General features: G+C 38.5%; 2 protein-coding genes across 6 annotated transcripts in view; one reads left to right on the plus strand and one right to left on the minus strand.

Annotated features, from left to right (window-relative positions):
* The window catches only part of COG5 (component of oligomeric golgi complex 5), a 281,556-nt gene extending 276,654 nt beyond the window's left edge, over window positions 1-4,902 (minus strand). The window contains exon 1 of the mRNA XM_036862985.1: window positions 4,771-4,902. Coding sequence (XP_036718880.1) covers window positions 4,771-4,864 — 94 coding nt within the window. The 5' untranslated portion in view covers window positions 4,865-4,902. The remainder of the gene's footprint in view (window positions 1-4,770) is intronic.
* A 33-nt stretch (window positions 4,903-4,935) lies between these two features.
* Window positions 4,936-20,088, plus strand: DUS4L (dihydrouridine synthase 4 like). Of its 5 annotated transcripts, none has more exons than XM_036862995.1 (8): window positions 4,936-5,040; window positions 5,519-5,618; window positions 10,615-10,751; window positions 14,006-14,127; window positions 16,416-16,533; window positions 17,590-17,712; window positions 18,491-18,717; window positions 19,416-20,087. In XM_036862995.1, exons 3-8 carry the CDS (start codon window positions 10,636-10,638, stop codon window positions 19,673-19,675), a joined length of 966 nt encoding a protein of 321 aa, XP_036718890.1. In that variant the 5' UTR covers window positions 4,936-5,040; window positions 5,519-5,618; window positions 10,615-10,635; the 3' UTR covers window positions 19,676-20,087. The 5 variants fall into 5 exon arrangements, with proteins under 5 accessions (XP_036718890.1, XP_036718887.1, XP_036718886.1 ...); XM_036862992.1 differs by having other exon boundaries at window positions 4,948-5,152; window positions 5,519-5,691; window positions 19,416-20,088; XM_036862991.1 differs by having other exon boundaries at window positions 4,948-5,152.
* Window positions 20,089-22,814: the final 2,726 nt, after the last annotated feature.

Below are 22,814 nucleotides of genomic sequence, written 5' to 3' on the forward strand. Positions count from 1 at the left end.
GTGTAGCTGCAGATCCCACGCTCTGGACTACTATGCATATTCCTAAAAGCTAGTTTTTAATCAGTGAGTCAAAAGGAAAATATTGAGCAAAAGATTGAAAAAAAAAGAAAAAAAAAAAAAAACTACTAACCACAGCTTTTAACACAAGAAAACAAGGTCACTGACAATGACAATAGGAAAACTGACTGTATTTGATAATTATGGTCTCCAGCATCTCCAGACTGATGCACAAATACTGTTATAATAAAGTGAATCTCAAATTTTAATAGAAGTAGGCAAATGCAAACTTACAGGTATTACTGAAATTTTGGATTTATGGGTGAAATAAGTAAATGGAAAGAGAAACCATGTTTAAAGTAGACCCTTAAGAAAAAAAAGGGACTTCCCTGGAAGTCCAGTGGTTAAGAATCTGTGCCTCCATCGCAGGGGGCACGGGTTCGATCCCTGCTCAGGGAACTAAGATCCTGCATGCCACGTGGCACAGCCAAAAATTAAATAAATAAAAATTTTAAAACAAGAAGTGATGCTAGATGTTAAGAAGATATCTTTCTGTACAGAAATCCACAAATTTGTGGGTGGAAGGAAAGTGGAGAGAATTATGAATGAAAAATAGATACACAGAAGTGAAGTCAATGTAGGTATAAACAATTATCTCCTAGCCATATGGCAGATATACGTAAGACTGCCTTGACAGAGATTATGAAACTAACAAGCTATAAAATAGAGTACTTATAAGAAAACTTCAATTGTCTATATCCACTATAATGTATACTCCATGAGGGCAAGTTCTTTGTTTTGTGTACTACCACACCCATAGAGCCTGAACAATGCCTGACACATGGCAGATGTTCAATACTGGTTGAATGCATGAATTAATCTGTGTATCAGCTGCAAGTATCATTCTGCTAAAAGCAAAGACTCATTCTTGACTACTCTCAAAGTGGAGTGGAGTGAAAGAAGGAAACTGCTACTTTGGCCTTAATTCTTAGAACCCCATTTCCTTCGAGTTTGCCAAGTAGTTCTCAGAATTAAGGATCCTGTCAGGCAGACAAATGGAGAAGGCTATTCCAAGAGGGAAGGTTTAGAAGCAGCAAATGTAATGGCATATTTTGAGGAATAAGGATAATACTGACTTAAGTATGTCTAGATCACAGTGTGTGTTGGGCAGAAAGGGTAAAGAATGATAGGATTTGAGGTTCCAAAGGAAGGTTGGGGTGTAGTTTGAAAAGAGGCTGGTAAAATATCCAAAATGTTCAGACTATTTCCCATTTAAGGGTTTAAAGCCAAGAAAGAGCTCTGTTAGCCTTGTGTTGTAGAACAGCTTCTGGCAGCTGTATGGAGGATGATTGAAAAGGGATTAGCCACGCGGTGGTGTGCTGGGGCTGGCTCGGATTGGCTCCTGACAGCCAACTGTTAATCTCTCAGGAATTGTGTGAGACAGCTGACATCACATGTAGGTATCTTAAAATTGACCATGGTAAGGGTATTTACACCATGAAAATTAGCATACACTACAAAATCAGGGCTTCTATTTTCCCAGGATGCTAATTTACCAACACACCCATGGAATAGAGCCACAGAGGCCAGTAAGGTGCTATGTTAACAGCCCAAGTGACAGGATGAAGACTAAGATAGTAGCAGTAAGACTGTCAAGGAAGTGACAAATTTGACAAATATTCAGACACTATAATGTATAGGACTTAAAGAGACAAGCTGAAAGATGGGTGATTAGGTAGACCAAGAATTAAAGGATGATTCCCAAGTTTCTTGATTAACTGACATAGGGAATTCAGTTTTGCATGAAGTAGTCCACCAGGAATCTTTGTATAAAAATGAAGATGAATGTACCCCTGCCTCCAAGGAACTGATAACCTACATGGGAACAAGCACACATCTAACCTACGTGGGAACAAGCACACATCTAACTTACCACACACAATTAATAATTAATACAATTAATGGTAACAGAGACTACCAGAGGAAAAGGTTAGAGGAGAGGGGTTAAAAAAAAAATTCATTTCACTTTTTCATGTGCAGAACCTACACTATTTGTTCATATGCAGATTTTTATATGTAGAATTAGTAGTGCTTGTTCACTGTCAAGACAGAAGTGTCCAGTAGAGAGTGGTTCTATAGCTCAGAAGAGAGGTAAGGGCCATATGTGTATATTTGTATAGATATTAATTTTCAAACTATGAAAAAAAGACCAGATGATTTAGGAAGACATTTTAGAATGCACAAAAAAAGGAAAATGGGAACGACAGAGTTCAGAAGCAGGAAAACACCAAAATTTGGGGGTAGATAGAAGAAATGAAAGCAATCAAAGAAATTAAGCGTTCAGAGAGAAAGAAAAACAGGAGAATGGCAAAAAACCAAAAGGGACAGCTTAAAGAAAGTCAGTAGTGTCGAAGATCTTATAAAGATCAAACACAATGAAGGCTGAATACTGGCCATTGGATTTGGCATCTGAAGACAGACTGTCCTTCATGCTTCTCTTTTAGCTTTCTCATGCCTATAGGAGGCACATCAGAAACACCTCACAAAATTTCAAACTACGCATCTGCTGACCAACTCTATCAATCCTATCCTCTATCACTGGCAGACCCCTGACACAGTGGATCACTGTTACTGATGGAAATGTTTAATTCCTTAGGAATGTTGTGGGAGGGAAGAGTGGAGTGAACCACTGAATTAGGGGCGAAATGAAGACGACAAGCTTCTAAAGAAAGCTGAAAAAGAACATTTAGAGAATTAGGAAATTTTTTTAAAAAATGGAACAAGGCACATGGAGGCAAGTATTTCGAGAAAAGATTCAAACCCTTCATAAGTTCAAGTAAGATAAAGACCAAAACAGTGCCCATTTGATTTATCCACAAGAAAGTCACTGGAGACCTTGGCAAAGTGATTTCAATGGCATAGAATGAGGGTAACTGGGTCCTTGAGGAGACAGGAAGAAAATCCAGAGCACCAAGGGGAGGGACTGTCCTTAGGAAGGAATGGAGACTTCACTTCTTTTATAACTGAAAATACAACAGAAAAGAAGGAAGAAAGGATGACTGCAGGTTCAGGCTTAGTTCATAGGTTTAACCGCAAGAAATGGAAGAAGCGCATATCTAATAGATTCTTTTTTTTTTTTTTTTTTTAGGGAACTTGAAAACCATTTGTTGAGCTTGAAGGGAGTGGTTTGAAAAGAGTAGATTGAAATAATTATTGTGGAAGATGGGAAAGAGAACCAAATAGGAAAATACAGACAGCAGAATTGGGGACTGTTTACCCGCCAAAAACTGATTACAATTCCTGGAATGCATCCAACTGAAATAAATACCCATGCACGGCATGTACTGTTTCCTCCACTTCACCTGGGAAAGTCCTATTTACACCTCAAAACCAACTCCACCTAGAAAGCCTTTCCTGACACTCCCTTAAACCACTCCCAGTTATCATCCTCTTTTGTATTAATGTTTTACTCCGTATACAATTCTACTGCTACCCTTACAACACTATATTACGGTGCCTACCTTTATAACTCTACAGGACTATTTCTCCTACCAAAATGGTGAGCTACTTGAGGGTGGGAATTGCGTATATATCAGGAGCTCAAAACTTGGTCAACCTGAATTTAAATTAAGGTACAAAGATACATTAGCCAGAGATCCTAACCTAGAGAATATGATCTAGTTCAGAAAACATCAATAGTAACTTTTGACAAAAGTATGTAAATTATAATCAGAAAGCAAGGAATTAAGGGCAATAATAAAACATACAACACAGAAAACAAACAGTATTTTAGAACTTTATTTCATTCGTTTATAACCTATTTTGGTCTACATATGTGTGCGTATGCTTCTTTACTGTGATGTTCAATTTTTAAAAACCACTTACTCTGCACCTACTGTAGGCAAGGTACTGTTATTAACTCTGCAGAATATAAAAAGGGGTTTTACAATGAAGTAGAAAAGATTAAGTACACTAATTATTTTAATACAAGGTTGAACGTGATGGAGATTAGGGAAGAAAATTAAGAACAGATGAGAAGGATCTTAGAAATTTGAACTTTATTCTGAAAGAAAAGAGGTTTGAGGCATGTTAACTTCATTAATACAATTTTATGTGTTTCTCAAATGTACTATGTCTAACTTATCTTCTTATTTCTAGAAACTTCTATCTAAAACTATCAATAAACTTGATTGCTATATTCAATACATATAGTTAATCCCAGCCTGAATGAATGCTCCGAACCCTCCCCCACGTATGGCTGTGGATAAACGACTTGTAAAAAAAAAAAAAAAGCGAGCTTGTAAGTGGGGCCACCTGTGCAGTCCAAAAATTTATTAACAGGGGGATGTTTCCAACTCTACCTACAAATGAGACCCCCTTCATCAAGCGCTTGTAATCTGCTCTAGGTCTTACACTTCTCATGGAATCAAACGCTTCACCCTTTGGTCAAGAACTGCGGTAGCAGTGGGTCAACGGGGGCGGGAACTCGGGACATTAGCGAAGGCCCAGGAGCGTGGAAGGCAGAGTTGAAATGAGGAGCCTCCAGAAATCAGGTGTCCCCAGGACACCCGGAAGGGAAGGGGACAGCAAGTCCCTGGAGAAACAGGTTGGCTAGGCCAGCACCCAGACGCCAGGGGGCCGGGCGGAGGGGAGTGGTCACGCCGAGACAGGAAAACTTTCTGCAAAGCTTAGGGTTGAGTCTACCACTTGGGCCCAGGTGCGGAGCAGGACAATCCCCCAACCTCATGGCCCGGCCAGACCCTGACTCCTTACCGTCCTGCAAGAGCTCCCGGACAGTCGCTGCAGCCGCTGCGGAGCCCAGAGCCGGACGGCCAGGCAGAGCGAGCCCACCGTCGCCACCTTCCATGTTGGCAGGTGCCGGAGAGATGGCGTCAGCAGCGGCGCGCCCCGCCCAGGTCATGACGCAGAATCCTGGCGCCGCCAGCTCCGCCCAGCCCGCGGCTCCCGGCTGTCCTGGAGATTGCATTCTGCTGCAGCTGGTGGACCGACCCTGGCTGGGAGCGGCGTGGGGGCTCAGAGTAGGTGGGCGCCGAGGGCCCAGCGCACCAGGGAAGCCGAGGTCGTGGGGCCGGCGCTTTCTTCCGTCTCCTGCCGCACTCCTGGGGCGGGCGGCGTTCCCTGGGCGGAAGAGAAGGTGAGCGCCGGAACGTGGCCGCAGCGCTCACCTCTAAAGCAAGTATTTAACCTGAGAACGGGACCTCTCGATGGAGGCACTAGAAGAGAACGGAGGTTTCTGGTAGCTTCGTGTGCACTCCACAAGCACAGCTGGCGGGCGTTAAGCTACCCACCTGTATCTATCACATCCCTTGCTTCGCGTTCTTGGGATAAAGGCAGGCGGGAAAAGCTTGGGGAGGAAAGTTGCCAGGGATGAAAGTGGGGAGAATTAGGGAGAGCCGAGAGTCGGTTAAGTAGGAAGACTGAACCAGGAATAGATAAGTGGGACTCAGTCTCTGCCTACCCTCCCATGAGACAGTGACCTTAGGCTTTTTCTACCGCTTAGTTTCAGCCACGTGTCCTGAGCGACGCCAGACTTCTACTTGTTACAAATTGATGGATTTTCCATCTCTCAACTAACAGTATTGGAGCTGTAAAATCATCAGGTTGGTTCCCGTTATATCTTCTCCGCTGTTACATCGGCAGTATTCACCTGTATTTCTCCCACGATAAATACTAGTAAGTTAACAGGTCAACCGCACGTGTGCAAGAAGGTTAAGCATTTCTAACGTAAAAAGAAACGTTGACTTTTCCTTCGTGTACAGTAAGTATGTACGCAGGGAACCTATTTTTCCCAGTGCCAGAGCTAAAGTTTTTCTTGATTCAGCTAACGGATTTTCGAGAATGTGATAGTAGTACTTAGCTGTGCCAAACGCCTTTCGAACATATTAGATGCTCGTAACAACTCAAGTATGTCTCAGTACACTGCATTATGCTTTCTCTTTGTCACAGAGGTTCTTCCCTAATATACTTTGTTTGATTTCAATCACGGTGTGAATAGGATTGAATATTCTCAATGGAGGTCTCACAAATTGCCAAGGGCAGTGTGCTGAGATTCACATTAGGTTTCATTATCTATAATACACAAAATTTGACTTTAATAATTTTTTAATATTAATGATGAATAAGCATTATCTTTGAATTTTAGATTGTTTTTCCTTCCCTGGCTTTTACATTGAAAATTTTTAGAAAAGTTGCATAATATTCATTCATTCAATGAAGAGTTTTGAGTCTCTATTATATGTACCAGCATGAGTGTAGAAACATTAGACTCAATCCCTGTCTTATCCCAAAGGAGCTAATAGGTAGGTAGAAACCCATTTAAACAAACAGTATTACCAGGTGCTTTGGAGGATGTGGATTTGTTTATTCCCAAGCTTGGCTGCCCGTTAAAATCACCTGGAGAGCTTTAACAACCACTGATGCTTGCATCCTATGCCCAGAGATTCACATGTAATTGCTCTGGGGTATGGTTTGGGCATCCTGCTTCCTAAAATCTCATCAGATCATTCTAATGTACAACCAAGATTAAGAACTACTGATTTATTCATTCAGCAAATATGTATTAAGGGAGGCCTTCTTTGTGCCATGTACTGGGACTACAAGAATGAATAACTACCACCTGTTGCACATGGATAAATACCTCTGGAGAGGTAGAAGTTCAGTTACACAAGGTCAGGGAACAGTGCACTGGTTACAACAAATTCCCCTTGATACTCTATGGTCTTTTGATCTATTTAGCTGGGTACCATCATACAAACCAGACTTGTCATATTACTTTTAACTCTGCCTTGCATAATTACTGTTTTTGCATAATTATTTTTAAGCTCTGTATTTGTTGCCTGTTAAACGTTTCTAGAAACAGCTTACCCAATAGGGTGACTCCAGCTCAGTGCTTCAAGATGATCTCCAGTGCTTACAACCTAGATGGAATATAGACTTTAGATGGGAAATTCCTGAGTGTTCTTCCTCATGCTCCTCCTTGTTACTCAAACGTGGCTTCAGGGGTTTCCAATCGGTATGCATTTTCCCTCTGACGTGGGACATGACAATCAGGAAACTCTCTTCCTGGTACCAAGGGACAAAAACCACTAAATATGGACAACCTGACTCGATCAGCAATGCTTTTGAGGAAAGATCTTGATCAAAAGAGGGAAATGTGAAAATAAAGAAAACTTCATTTAAAGTCGAGTCATGAAGCCCTGAAGGGAAAGCTCTCATGTATGCACCACTTGTGGCTGCCTGCATAACCAGCAGGAAGAAGAACAATAAAAATTATTTTAACAACAGCAACAAAAGAATGAATAAGAGTGAAATTATTCTTGCTAAAGTCACAGTGACCTAGTTGCCATTGGACACTTTTTACTCTTTACTTAACTCTTCCGTGATGTTTAAGATGTTTATCCCCTCCCTCCTTCGTAATACTATTCCCTCTCTTAACTTTTGAATATCACGTTTCAGATTTATTCCTCCCAGCTCCAGAGTTCATCTCTCGGTCTCCTTTACATTCTTTTTTTTTCCCCTTTTACTTAAATGTTGGTGCTTCTAAGGATTTCTACAAGATATGGCATCCATAAGTACTTTGTCCATGTTTTTAGTTTCGACATATTACCTAAAGGTTAAAGACTTATCTCTAGCTTTTTCTTTAGTACCATATCTATATAACCAGTTACGAGGCATCACCACCTGGAAATCCCCTGAGCACCTCAACTTCAATGTGCCCAAGCGTGGACTCATTTCCCTCCCAAAGCCTGTTCCTCCTTCTAGTTCTCTGTCTCACTGATTGGAATGGCCATCCGCCCAGTCTCTGAAGCCAAAAGTGTACACATCATCCTAGAATTCTTTCTTATTACACAACACGTGCTGTCATCAGGTGATTTCCACCTCCTAAATGTCTTGCTAGTTTATTTTTATTTCTAAATAGCTCCTAAATGTGTTCCCTTTTCTCTATCCTCATTCCTGGAGTCCCAGGTCAGATACTCATTACGCACGGCTTGGTCTACTACAGTGGCCTCCTTACTGATATTTTACCAATAGCCCTAACCCCTCCATCAAAATCTTTCTGAATCAGAAATCTGACCATGTCATTTCTCTGCTAAAATTTTTCAATTACAACTAGTATACAAGGAGAGACAAACAACTTACACAAAAATATATGCCCAGGGAAGTATGTCATTTGCACAAGTTAACATGTTGAGTGCATATGTCAAAATCACCCACAGAGGAGGAAAAATGGCTGAGAACCAAGGCCCTACAGTTTAAAATCTAAAATATCTTAACCTGGTGTATAGGCCCTCTCATGCCCTTTCTAGTCTAGTTACAACTCAAGTAATGCTGAACTGTTGTTAATGGTTCACTGAAAACATCAAGCATTTTCATGCTGCTGTGGCTTTATACGTGTTCTCTGTAACTGGACACTTCCCCATCTCCCATGTAGTGTCAGCTCAAGATTTCCTTCATCCTTCGTTGACTTCCCTCACTTCTCTAGACAGTTATTTCTACAGTGCTTAAATTGTGTTTGAGTGTGTGTATTAGCATTATTGTGTTGTGTAAGTTTGTCTAATACATTTTCAAGGACACAGAAAATATATTTTCATCTGTGTTCCCAACATGTAGCAGAAACTTGATATTTGTTGAATGAATAAAAACAAGATCAACTGGGATTCCGAGAAGATTGTCAGAGTCATCAGGATGGGGGATTATGAGTACAGAGACTGTGAGCCAGTGAAAATGGGCTCAAGGTTTAATTAAAGGTACCACTTAGTTGACACACCTGCAGGAGATGGAGAGTGAAGGACAAGCCCCAAGTTTCTGACTTGAGTGCGTAGGGATGGATGGTGATGGCATAACCAGGGTCTGGAATGCAAGGGAGATGAGACAGGTTTGATTCATGAAAAGGCAACTACCTTTCTTTTGCTTTATACTTTACCTATGTAGGTGGCTTACATCTTTCTAATCATGAATTTTTGTTTAAAAAAATAAGCTAGTAACTCTCTAAATTTTTATTAAGTCAATAACAGTGATAAAGTGATGAACAGTGATCAGTAAAACTAGCTTATCTTTTTTTTTTTTAAACGTTAGCAAACCCCTTTTTATTTTTTTATTTTTTATTTTTTTAATTTATTTATTTTATTTTTGGCTGTGTTGGGTCTTCGTTTCTGTGCGAGGGCTTCCTCTAGCTGTGGCAAGCGGGGGCCACTCTTCATCGCGGTGCGCGGGCCTCTCACTGTCGCGGCCTCTCCCGTTGTGGAGCACAGGCTCCAGATGCGCAGGCTCAGTAGCTGTGGCTCATGGGCCTAGTAGCTCCGCGGCATGTGGGATATTCCCAGACCAGGGCTCGAACCCGCGTCCCCTGCATTGGCAGGCAGATTCTCAACCACTGCGCCACCAGGGAAGCCCAAAACTAGCTTATCTTATTCCACCTGTACATTCTACCTAAGGAAATTGAAATTATTGGTTTATATTTAGGTTATAACAGTACTCAGGATTAGCCAAGCAAAAAATTGCATGTGGAGCAATTAGACCTTTCTACAGTTGGCCCATATTTGTTTTTAAGTTGGTAAGGCCAATATTGGAATATGGAAAGCAGCCAACACTATGAAATGATAGGATTTTAAGTACAGTATAGCAACTATAAAACACAGGAATTACCTAATTTAATCACTTGTCCCTCTTTGGGTATAATAGTGATTTACTATGCAATTATGTGATTACAATTGAGATTTTCATGAAACGATGTTCATGAAACATTTAAATGCTTAAAAATAATAATTAAAGGTTTGTTTGCCTTCTGATTCAAATAAAAAGAATAGGATTTGAGAATAAGAATAAACATATTCTTATATACAGGGAGATCAGCTCGGTGTTTTGTGACCACCTAGAGGGGTGGGATAGGGAGGATGGGAGGGAGACGCAAGAGGGAAGGGATATGGGGATATATGTATACATATAGCTGATTCACTTGGTTATACAGCAGAAACTAACACAACATTGTAAAGCAATTATACTCCAATAAAGATGTTAAATAAATAAATAAATAAACCAGTACATCTTTTGAAATGCTGACTACTTAAAGTTGTTCTGTTACTGCCATTTAACTTTCCTGGATAAAACAAGGTATTTCGAAGTGCCAGACATACACAGTACTATATACGAAATGATTCAAATCAAATTTGTTGGTTAATCAATGCCAAACAAAGTAAAATGGAAAATCTAAGAAGTAACATGGAAAATCGTAATGTGTATTCTAGGAAGATATCTTGTGGTTTTCCACATCCTGAGCATTTATAAATTTGAGCAGAAAATGTTACAATAGTGGGTTAAGTATAGAATTCAAAACTGTTAGTGTTTGACTTGAACAAGGGTAATTTGTGCAGAATATAAACGTCATAATTGCACAGTGTGCTGAAAACTATCTGTGATTTATAAATAGAGGCAGAATTCAGTAGTATCCCATTTGATACTGTGAAAAGAAGCTAAGAAGATTCCTAAGCCCACAAACCTGATGAAAAATACGTGTTCTTGGCAATTGAAATTGTAAGAATGATGGGATTCATCAAGTGAAAGTGCCTTTTCTCTACGCAAACTGATTATCTTTTTCAGATTTGAAACAAATCTGTATTTATGAAGAGTGACTGCATGCAAACCACAACATGTCAAGAAAGAAAAAAAGATCCAATAGAAATGCTTCATTCTGGGCAGCTGGTAAAAGTCTGCGCCCCAATGGTGCGATATTCAAAGTAAGTATTGTTAAATGGTTAATAAGCTTAGGTGTGATTTCCTTTTTATGCTCTGACTTCTTAAAAGTAAGACCACCCCACCACATGGGATCTTCAAACGCCTAGCTTTGGGACCAGGATCCGGGCTGGAGTCCTCATGCTGCCAACTGCCTGGTATGTATATGATCTAAGTGGTCAGACAGTATTTGTCTTTTTGAGACTGGCTTATTTCACTGAGCATAATATCCTCGAGGTTCACCCATGTTGTACCATGTATCAGAACTTCCTTCCTTTTTAAGGCTGAATAATATTCCATTGTATGTATAAACTACATTTTGTTTATCCATTCATCCCAGCTTGAGTTGCTTCCATCTTTTGACTCTTGGGAATAATGCTTCTGTGAACATCGATATATAAATATCTTTTTGAGACCTTGCTTTCATTCTTTGTGGTATATGCCCAGAGGTGGAATTGCTAGATCATATGACAAATCTATTTTTAATTTTTGAGGAATTGCCCTGCTATTTTCCATAGCAGCTACACCATTTTATATTCCTACCAGCAGTACACAAGAGTTTAGTCTCTCAGCATTCTCATCAACACTTGTTGTCTTCCAGGGGTTTTTTGTTGTTTTAATAGCCATCCTAATGGATGTGAATTATCTCATTCTGGTTTTTATTTGTATTTTTCTAGTGATGTTGAGCATCTTTTCATGTGCTCATTGGCTATTTGTATATCTTCTTTGGCACAATGTCTCTTCTAGCCCTTTGCCCATTTTTGAATCAGATTGTTTGGTTTTTTGTTGTTGCTGTTGTGTTTACTCTGGAGTTTTGAGAATTCTCTATACGAGATACTACTCTTGTCAGATATGTGGCTTGCATATGTGTTCTTCTAGCATGTAGCTTGTCTTTTCATCCTCTTAACAGGGTCTTTGGCAGAGCAAAAGTTTTTATTTAATGATGAAGTCCATTTTATCAATTTTTCCTTTTGCAAATTGTGCTTTTGTTGTCAAGTATAAGAAATTTTTAGGTAGCTCTAGATATTAAAGATTTTGTCCTATGTTTTTTCTAAAAGTCTTTTAGTTTATGGTTTACATTTAAGTTCATAATTTTTAATTAATATCTGTGTAAGTGTGAGACTTAGGCTGAGGTTTGTTTGTTTTTGTTTTTGTTTTTTTGCCTGTGGGTGTCTAATTACTCCAGCACCATTTGTTGAAAAGGCTATCTTTCCACTATTGAATTACTTTTGCATCTTCATCAAAACTCAGTTGAGCATGTTTGTATGGTTCTTCTTCTGCATTCTCTGTTCTAATCCATTGATCTATGTGTCTGTCCCTCTACCAATACCACACAGTCTTGATTACTGTAGCTGTATAATGTCTTGAAATTAAATAAACTTAATAAATCCCACTTTTCTTTTTCAAAATTGTTTTAGCTATTCTAGTTCCTTTGCCTTTCCAAATAACTTTTAGGATGATCTTTTCTATACCTACAAAAAAATCCTGCTGGATTGTCCATAAGAATTTTATGAAAAATGCATATCAATTTGGGGAGAACTGAATTCCCTACTGTGTTGAGTCTCCTCATGAACACGGTATGTCTCTCCATTTATTTAGATCTTCTTTGATTTCTTTCATCAGTGTCGTATAGTTTTCAGCGTACAAATTCTGTACATATTTTGTAAGGCTTACACTCAGTTATGGTACTTTTAATTTCAGTGTCCATGTGTTCATTGCTGGTGTATAGAAGTAAAATTGCTTTTTGTGTGTTGATCTTACATTATGTGAACTTGCTATGTTTACTTATTGGTTCTAGGACATCCCTCTTACAAATTCCTTAGGATTATTTAAGTAGACAATCATGTCATGTGCAAGTAGAGATAGTTTTACTTCTTCCTTTCCATCAGATGCCTTTTGTTTCTTTTTCATGCCTTATTGCACTGACTAGAAGTTGCAGCACTGTACTGAATAAGAGTGATGAGAGCAGACATCTTTCCCTTGTTCTTGATCTGGGGGGAAAGTATTCTTTCACCTATAATTGGGTTGGCCAAAAAGTTCATTTGGGTTTTTCCATAAGATCTTACGGAAAATATATATAAAAATCCTAATATAATATTAAGTGTAGAATTTTTTGTGGATGTTCTTTATCAGGTTGAGAAAGTTCCCTCTATTCCTGTGTTTCTGAGAGGCTTTTTTTTTAAATCATGAATGCTGTTTTGTCCAGTGCTTTTTCTGCATCAATTGATACAATCATGTGATTTTTTTTTCTTTAGCCTGTTAATATGATGGATTACAGTGATTGATTCTGAATATTGAAACTTCTGTTTTAACTAGCTTTTTCTGACACCACCACAGCAGGGGAAGGATGAGAAAGCACCACCTCATTACTCTCAGGTGGAGGTAGAAGCCTAGGTTTTCCACTTGGTCTCCTTTGACACCCCGGGGTCACAAGGCTCCTCATTACTGCTGAGCAGGGGTGAGAGTTCCAGCTCCCCATGCAGGGGGTAGCCTGGTAACTGCTGGGCAATGATGAAAGTCCTGGCTCTTCACTAAGCGTTCTCTAACACTACTCCCGGAGGAAGGGAGAAGGGCACCTCACTGCTGCAGGGTTGGTGTGGAATTCCAGGCTCCCCACATGGTCTCCACTGATACCCTTGTTACTGGCCGGCAGGGATTAAAGTCCCAGCTCCCTACCTGGCCTTCTCTAACACCACCGTGGAGGGGTGTTGGAGAACTTTGTGACAGCTTTGGAACGGTACAAGTGTAAGCTCCCCACTCGACCTTCACTTGTGGAGGTGAGGGCCACAGTTTTTTCTCTGGTGTTGGGCTGGAGTAGAGCCATTATTATTTAAAAGTTTGCTAGGCTGCCCCTTTCTTGGTGCTTTGGCTAGAGAGAGCAGGTTTTTGCTGGGGCTGTTTTTGTCTGCACCCATTGCTATTTCCAGGTTGCCAGCTTCTTCAGGTTCAAATCTGGGATATTTGAGGCAAAAAGAAAACCCAGGGAACTCACCATTGTCGTTCCTTAGGTCCTGCTCAAGGTCACTAGCCTGCCTGCTCTCTTCTCGCCACATTTCAGAGTTTCCTTACGTTTGTTTTGTATATGATATCCAGAGTTTTTAGTTATACTAAGCAGGAGGAATAGGGAAGAGTACATCTACTGCACTTTCCCATAGGCAGAACTTTTCTCTAATAAATGTTAAATATTTAATAATTGACTAAATTAAACTCTGATTATGGTGCTTTCTAAATGCCTAATTAAAGTTTTATATGCTCTCAGGTTGGCTTTTAGAACACTGGTAAGAAAATACAGTTGCGATCTGTGCTATACGCCAATGATAGTTGCTGCTGATTTTATCAGATCTATAAAAGCCAGAGACAGTGAATTTACCACAAACCAAGGTATGTGAAAGCTAGAGTTTGCTGCCTTTGTAAAACTTTAAAAACAAAACAACAAAACTCAACACTCTTGTCTAATCAGAGACAACACAATTTGGAGATTTTATTTTAAAATCTTTCAGTTTCTTATGGTTTTTATAAGTTTTTTACAATATGTTTTTATTCAGTACCCTGTAAACTATGGATAATATATCGAAGTTTTAGTCAGCCCCATTCTCTCACCTAGCCTATTAGGTTAGATTCCTATCTCATTGCCTCCAGTCTTATCCCATTCCAAACTACCCTCCAGACAGCCCCAAGTGACCTCTCTAAAATGTAAATTTGATCACTTCTTCTCCCTGCTCACAATCTTCCTTAGACCTCTCATCGCCTAAAACAGTGGTTCTCAAAGTGTGATTTCCCAGACCACTTAACATCAGCATTATCTGAAAACTTGTTAGAAATGGAAATTCCAGACTCCACCGCAGGCCTACTGAATCTGAAACTCTGGGTATGTGTCGGGCAATCTGTGTTTTAAGAAGCTCTCCAGGTGATTCTGAGCTTGCTAAAGATTGAGAGCCACTGATATAAAGAGTAAAATTCCAGCACATGTGGATAATATAGAAAGTTCTTCATGATCTGGCCTCTGAATACGTCTTCTGCAGCTTTATCTTCCATTAGTTGATGTAGTAGTAGTTCCATGGCCCACCAACTTTATTCTTCAAAATACTGTTATTTTAAGTCCCTGAACATGCCCTAATCTCTCACACTTCTCTACCTAGAATGTCCTTCTTAGTCAGGCCTATCCCCGTATCCCTATCCCCCTGGGAAAGGACAGTTCGTGCTTCTTAATGCTCTAAAACTGTGACCAAGGAACTTGCCTAATCACCCTCCATTCATGTCCTGTCTCGTAAGCCCTGGCTTTTTGTTGTACTTAATCCTACTGTACTGTAATTTCCTCCTCACATGCCTGTCTCTCCCACTAGACTATGGGCTTCTTGAGGGTTGGAATTCTTTCTTGTTGATTTGTATCCTCAGCTTCTACCACAGCATTGAAAATATATTTGACCAATAAATGGTTGTTAGATTGAAATTTTATAACTCTCTTGAGTTACAAAGGAGAAAGCACCCTACCTACATCCTCAGGAAAAAGCAAATTCTCCTATCCCTTAGATAATCCTGTAAATCAGTGGATTGCCATAGAAATTCTGAGTCAGTAGAACTAGAGCGATACCCAGAAATCTGCATTTTGGTTAACACCCAGTGAATCTCATACAGGTAGTCCTCAAAAAAAACTTTAGAAAAGTTAAAATACATCTATTCAGAATTTATAACACCCAAAGATGAGAAAAATGTGTCCTTTAAAACCTAGGATAGCTCTGATACATTTGGCTATGTTAAAATTTAGACTTTTATATATAAAAAAAGAGCACAGATATTCTCAAGACAAATGAAAAACTGGGGAAAATATTTATAATATTTTTGATGTTTATGATAGATAGCAGAGCTAATTTCTTTGTTTTATTTTTTTTAATTTAAATAATAAGAAAAAAGGAGCAACTAAAAGAAAAATTGTACATAGAGAACTACGCAAAGAATATGGAGAGAGAGGCTACAAATAAAAAAATATGCTGTTGGGTATACAGTGTAGGATAAGTTGTAAGGAAATCAAAACTGTCATCCACATTGGTGTATATCTATATCGGTAAACTCTTGAAAGAAGATTTTGTAATATGTTTCAAAATGTTAGATGCCTGCCCAGCAGTTATACTCCTAGGAATTTACTTCATGAATATACTCACAAAAGCATGTACATGGAGTATCTTCATCGCAGCATTGTTTGCAAGAGCCGCAAATGAAAAATAATCTATGGTCCATTCATCACAGTGGAATATGCCACTAAAAAGAGGAAAATAGGTCTGAATACAGGTCCCAGATACATCCAGGGGAAAACACAATGTGGATAGCAACGTACATAGAATGTTGACATTTGCTTAAATTTTATAGGTATTCATAAAATTGTTCTAGAATGCAGTAAGCTAATTCCCACCTTTGGGAAAGGGGTCTGTTTGGCAAGAGTGTTGTACTTTTCATTTTACCAAATTTTTTACTATTTGAATTTGTACCAAATCTAAATTGCATGTAATTTAAAATATTTTAAATTATTTTAATGCTATCTTGTTTGAACAGATGCTTCTTAGGCTAAAAATAGTTATTGTTACTTTATCCTGTACAGACATTAGAATTTGGTATCTCGTGTACGTGTGTGTGTGTTTCTGTGAATTTTAATGTTGAGCTATTCGTTTTATCAGGTGATTGCCCATTGATTGTTCAGTTTGCTGCTAATGATGCAAGAATTTTATCTGATGCTGCTCGTATAGTCTGTCCTTATGCGAATGGAATAGACATTAACTGTGGTTGTCCTCAGAGGTAAAGCTCAAAGAAGTTGGAAGAATTTTCAGAAAGATTAGGAAAAACTATGTGAACATGGTAAACTATCATTCTGGTATTCCAAAAATTAAAAAGTAAGGAAAATAGAGATAAAGAACTTGGGCTGTAAATAAGAAGCAAGAAAAAATAAGGAAATATTATTTAGAAACATACATGCAAAGATATTTTCTGATGGCTACAACAATATATAGACCCTTGACAAGTTTTTGTCTCACCTCACCACTAGAATTTTTTTTATGTGTGGATCTGCCTTGAACCTCATCCATAAGTAATTATGTGAGACTGATGTTTATGGCAATCCCTAAAATGTATTTTTACTGCTATGTCAGACATACTTGCTGTAAACACTATGATTCTATGATTTGGGAGATCACTTGTTTTCTCTTACTTAATTTCAATTATAAGAAAACCTTCTTATAATTACCTTTTCTTCCTATACCATAGTTATTTGGTTGAGTCTGAGTAACTGGGTGTTGATAGGATGTACTTATTTTGACGATAATATCCCTACCTTCCTGGCACAATACTAGATTATCTGTGAATAATTCAAAATGTGTTCAAAGAATAAGATCGAGGTTTTATGTGTAGCATAATCCAAATCAGATTAGATATATTTGAATACTCATTAGGAGAGTTCAGTAAGCTGTTTAGTGGTATTGGAATGCTGTAAGCCAAAAATATCTTTCTACTCTTAAGATTAATAAAACCTCTTGTTATGTACAATAAACATCAAATTTGGAATTTAAAAAATCTGAAGTAATTGCAATTACAAATACTTAAATCTGTTTTGGTTGAATGAACTTTAATTTTCTCACTTGCCAGTGAAAACCATTTCCCCTAAGTATTTCTTGATCTGGGAACATGTTTTCCTAATCTCGATACACTTAGAAATGTTGGATCTATGAATTTTAAAAATCTGGTTCCATTCCAGGTTGCTAGGTAGAGAAATAATAAATGCACTTACTGTGCTTTTAGAATTGTATCTTCTCTTCCAGCTGATAACAATTTATTTGTTTTTGTGTTTACTTTATGAAGGTGGGCATTGGCAGAAGGTTATGGAGCTTGCTTAATAAACAATCCAGAGCTTGTTCGAGACATGGTGAAACAAGTAAGAAATCAAGTGGAAAACCCCAGATTTTCAGTATCTATTAAAATAAGGTAAAGATAATATTTTAATCTACTGACAAGATAGTCCATTACTAAGGAAATAAAAGAATATTCCTTTTGTCTGAAGGTGTGGAGATGTCTACTCTTAGTAAGTACGCATCTAGTATATAAATATGTTAAAACAAAACATTTAGTAAATGAATAGATACCATAATTTTTATGTATAATCCAAAACAATTTCTTCTTCGTATTTTTTAAGAAAAATTAAAATATCCCTTTATTATTAAAAAATCTCTCCCAAGAGAAACAACTTTTTCCATGTACTATTTAATTAACTAATGCTAAGAAACATTCCTGATACCAAGAGTAGAAAATAGGAATGATGTTTGCACTAAGATTTCAGTGAAAAGAAAATAAACTAAAAATTAGTCTTTTGGTGACAGGTTAAAAACATATTTCAAGATAAATTATTATAATTCTCCCACTTGCAGATTGGAGCATACACAGCAAATATTAAGATAGCACCTTTCAATGAATCTGTGATAGTACTTTGATGAATCTTTCAGTTATCAAAGCCAAAAGAGAGGAGCACTGGGTAAAAGTTATTTGTCATCCTATTGTTGTCAATAGTGAAATAGCTAAATTCAAGGTCTTGAATGGGAACTGATTCCTGAACAAAACCTCACTGATAGCAGCACGTGGTGATTATATGATATAGCTTAGCTAAACTAAATAATGTAACAGATGAAATATTTTTCTATTTAGTTTATTGATGTTAGCATTAAGATTTGTGCGCTGTGAAAAGATAGATATGATTTTGACATTATAGGATCCATGATGACCTTACAAGAACTGTAGATCTTTGTCGAAAGGCTGAAGCGACAGGGGTTTCCTGGATTACAGTCCATGGAAGAACTGTTGAAGAAAGACATCAGCCAGTTCACTATGAGGCCATTAAAATAATTAAGGAAAGTATGTCTATACCTGTAATTGCTAATGGAGACATCAGAAGCTTAAAAGAAGCAGAAAATGTGTGGCATATTACTGGGACAGATGGTAAGAAATAATTACTTTAGTTTTTTTGTTTTTTAATTAGCAGAAAAATTAAAAAGTGGGGGGTGGGAGAATAATGTTAATGTGATTTTCATTATTTTTCTTTCATATGGAGCCATATTTTCCTGTTTTACCAATTTAAGCCAAGCAATTTACTAAAATGATGTTAATCCTTCTACTTAGAAACAACAGATTATTTTAATTGGGGTAAATTAGTTCAGTTAATTCTCTGCCACCATCTCATCCAGTTAGTGACCACTAGAGCCTGTAGAATTCGTGAATCCAAGAGTGGTCATAGGAGGCAAAGAAACCCCAGACTGCTATGCAGTTTCATTATCCCCTTCAACTTTGGCATACCAAGCCCTGTGATACCTATTGCTGGATGAGAGTATCAGGTAAACTTCAAGCAAACCCAATTTATGACAATCCAGATTTACTCTAAAAAAAATCCGGAAAACTAATTTTTTAATGTAGAAGTCTTTAAAATATAAGAAAAAAGTCTTGTGAGTTCATTTACACTTAATTGGTTTATAAAAAATATCAAAATGAATTCTTTAATAAGAATTAGTCTAATAGAGAGGCATTGTGAAACCTTGTAATAATACTTTATTTTTGAATATTCTCAGTTTCTTTCATTGAGTTTGACCCCATAACCATGAGTTCTTAATGTGTGGACAAACGTGATGTGCTTTAATTTGTAGGTGTGATGGTTGCAAGAGGACTCTTAGCCAACCCGGCCATATTTGCTGGATATGAGGAAACCCCACTGAAATGCATCTGGGACTGGGTTGACATTGCTCTTGAACTTGGAACTCCTTATATGTGTTTCCATCAACATTTAATGTACATGATGGAAAAGATAACTTCGAGGCAGGAAAAAAGAATATTTAATGCTTTGTCAAGCACATCAGCAGTCTTAGATTACCTTACAGACCATTATGGGATTGACTGGACTTCCTAAATTATTTTCTATCTTTAGTGAAACCACCCAGGGTCACATCTTGGTTTTCACTTTGAATCAGTGGCTCTCAAACATTAGTATAAAAACAATGCCCTGACAGAATTTTTAAAAGTCATTCCTAGACCATATCCTCAGAGTTTCTGATTCAGTAAATCTCTAGGGTGGACCCAAAATTTAGTTTTAAAGAAGACCCCAGGTGGTTCAAACATTGACAAACATTGCTCTGAATCCTATTATGGATTTAAAACTGTAAGAATTTTTTTCTTAAAGGAATCATGTTTTTAACATTTTTAAATAAATAAAACTTTTTATTTTGATACTAAAAGTATGACTCATGGTATCCGTAAGTTAACATTAGGTATGTTTTAAATGAAAATAAGAGCAGAGAAGTGTGAACAAATTCCAACATCTGTATAAAATGAAAAGGAACAAGAAATTCTGTATAGAATTGCATTCAGGGCTTAAATTAAAAGTTCAAATTGGAAAATCAAACTGCTACTTCCTAATGCATGAATTACACACCTCAAGGTATTTCTTTTAAATTGTATGTAATAGAAGTTAATTAGATGTGATGTTTTCTATAATTTAAAACTAAGATTCCATGAAATTCTTTAAATGACATTAAATTTGTTACATTTCGAGCCTTCTAAATCTTTAGAAGATTGAGAGCTTGGTAAATATACCTGTATGTAAAATGATATTAATTTCTGTCCCCCACATCTTAAATATAAAAAATTTGGTAGCTAATCTGGAGATGATTACACAGTCAGCCCTCAGTGCTAGACCACTTTGTATATGGGACTTGAGCATCCACAAATTTTGGTACCCACAAGAGTCCTAGAACCAATGCCCCACAGATACCAAGGGACAGCTGTGTATTTGAAATATTATTTCCTGGAGAACAGTAACCAGGTTTTATTTTTAATTTAAAAACCTAATTTTCATACCCTGTTAATAGTAATGTTATTTTTATGCTTCCCAGCAGTTGATGATAATTTTAACTTTAAAGTTCCATGGTTTAGGGAATTCCCTAGCGGTCCAGTGCTTAGGACTCCCTGCTTTCACTGCCAAGGGCGCAGGTTCAATTCCTGGTGGGGGAACTAGGACCCCTGGAAGCTGCGTGGCACAGCCAAAAAAACTAAAAAAATTTTAAAAAATAAAGTTCCATGGTTTGAGGATGTCACTAACAGAATTTTGTTGGTGGTGAATATGCCACTGCAAGAATTATCTCAGGGACTTCCCTGGTGGCACAGTGGTTAAGAATCTTCCCGCCAACGCAGGGGACGTGGGTTCGAGCCCTGGTCCAGGAAGATCCCACATGCCGTGGAATAACTAAGCCCACGTACCACAACTACTGAGCCTGTGCTCTAGAGCCCGCGTGCCCCAACTACTGAGACCACACGCTGCAACTACTGAAGCCTGCTGGCCTAGAGCCCGTGCTCTGCAACAAGAGAAGCCACCGCAACGAGAAGCACGTGCACCACACGAAGAGTAGCCCCCGCTCACTGCAACTAGAGAAGGCCCGCACAGAGCAACTAAGACCCAACGCAGCCAAAAAAAAATATATATATATCTCAGGTTAAAACAGTTCCGTAATTAAGATATTGGTCTATATTACCAACATAAAAACTGTTACAAGGAGACAATTATCTAAAACTGCTTAATTCAAGGGTTTGGGAATATTGAATACGTTTTAACATAAGCACTATGTTGCCTTTTTTTTTTTTTTAAGGCACATTCTGTGCTTTCATTTTTCAATTAACAGATCTTTAAAGATAACTGGCTTTTTCATTAAATATGAGTAGTATATTAGCAAATAGGGAGCTATAGTCAAAACTTATCTTTATGTTTGTAAACTCTGAGTGTTACACCAGTGTTCTGAGGACAGCAGCATAATTAAAGTAAGGTGCACAGCCGTTCAAGGAACCAGTGTAGAAAGGCAAGGAGTTCTAAACGCCTCTGATTTTTTTTTTAAGTTCCCTATGGTTAATTTATGTTGTCTTTTTTCTTTTCTATGTAATCAAGTATAATTGTGATAAGAGAAAGCACTGATTTAAATGTGGTTTCTTTTGTTTTTATAAATTTATTTATTTACTTTTGGCTGCGTTGGTTTTTCGTTGCTGCGCGGGGGCTTTCTCTAGTTGCGGCGAGAGGGGTGCTACTCTTCGTTTCGGTGCACGGGCTTCTCATTGCGGTGGCTTCTCTTGTTGTGGAGCACGGGCTCTAGGCGGGCTGGCTTCAGTAGTTGCGGCGCGTGGGCTTCAAGTAGTTGTGGCTCGCAGGCTCTAGAGCGCAGGCTCAGTAGTTGTGGCGCACGGGCTTAGTTGCTCCGCGGCATGTGGGATCTTCCCGGACCAGGGCTCGAACCTGTGTCCCCTGCATTGGCAGGCAGATTCTTAACCACTACGCCACCAGAGAAGTCCCTTAAATGTGTTTTTATATTCAATAACCACCTCTTGTTTTCACCATTTGTTTAATCTTCCCAAAATAATCGTCTCCAGGAGGAGAATACTTTTATGTGCATTCCTGATATGTTGTTAGTATTAGGGGGAAAAGCTTTAAAAATTTGAGTGTTTTCACGCAATTTGAAAACCTGAAAAATAGTAATTGAAAGAATATACCCATACCCACGTTGTTCTCCTTTCCAGTCAGTCCCCAAACATCACCCGAAAGTGTACTGCCTCTTCCCAGCCCATGGACAAGAGTAGAAAACCTCACACGAAGTGTATGTTGGACGCTACCTATCCTCCTACATTCTCCGAACAAAATGCGGCACAACCAGCTTGTTCCGGACAACGAAACTGTGTCTACGGTAGAATACAAACCAGGAAAGGAGTGTTTTAACCACGTTCACTGAGTGTGCAGCACCCTATCTAACCCTCCCGCCCCGGCGCCACTCCTTCTCGCCGGACCCCAGCAAGCCCTTTCAGAACGTCGGTTAAGCTCACCCCGCCCACGCAAGCCACACTTTATTAGAAATGTTAAGTCGGCTCCCCAGAAGTCGCACTTGGGAGCCCCAAGCACTGGATCGGACCCTCTAATCCACCACCAATTAGAAAACAATTATTGCTAATCATCTGTTCGCACGTCTGGCACGTCGCGGGGGACCGGCACCCGAGACCGGAATTGGGAGATGGAG

This window comes from Balaenoptera musculus, chromosome 9, assembly GCF_009873245.2.
Source record: "Balaenoptera musculus isolate JJ_BM4_2016_0621 chromosome 9, mBalMus1.pri.v3, whole genome shotgun sequence".
Lineage (NCBI taxonomy): Eukaryota > Metazoa > Chordata > Mammalia > Artiodactyla > Balaenopteridae > Balaenoptera > Balaenoptera musculus.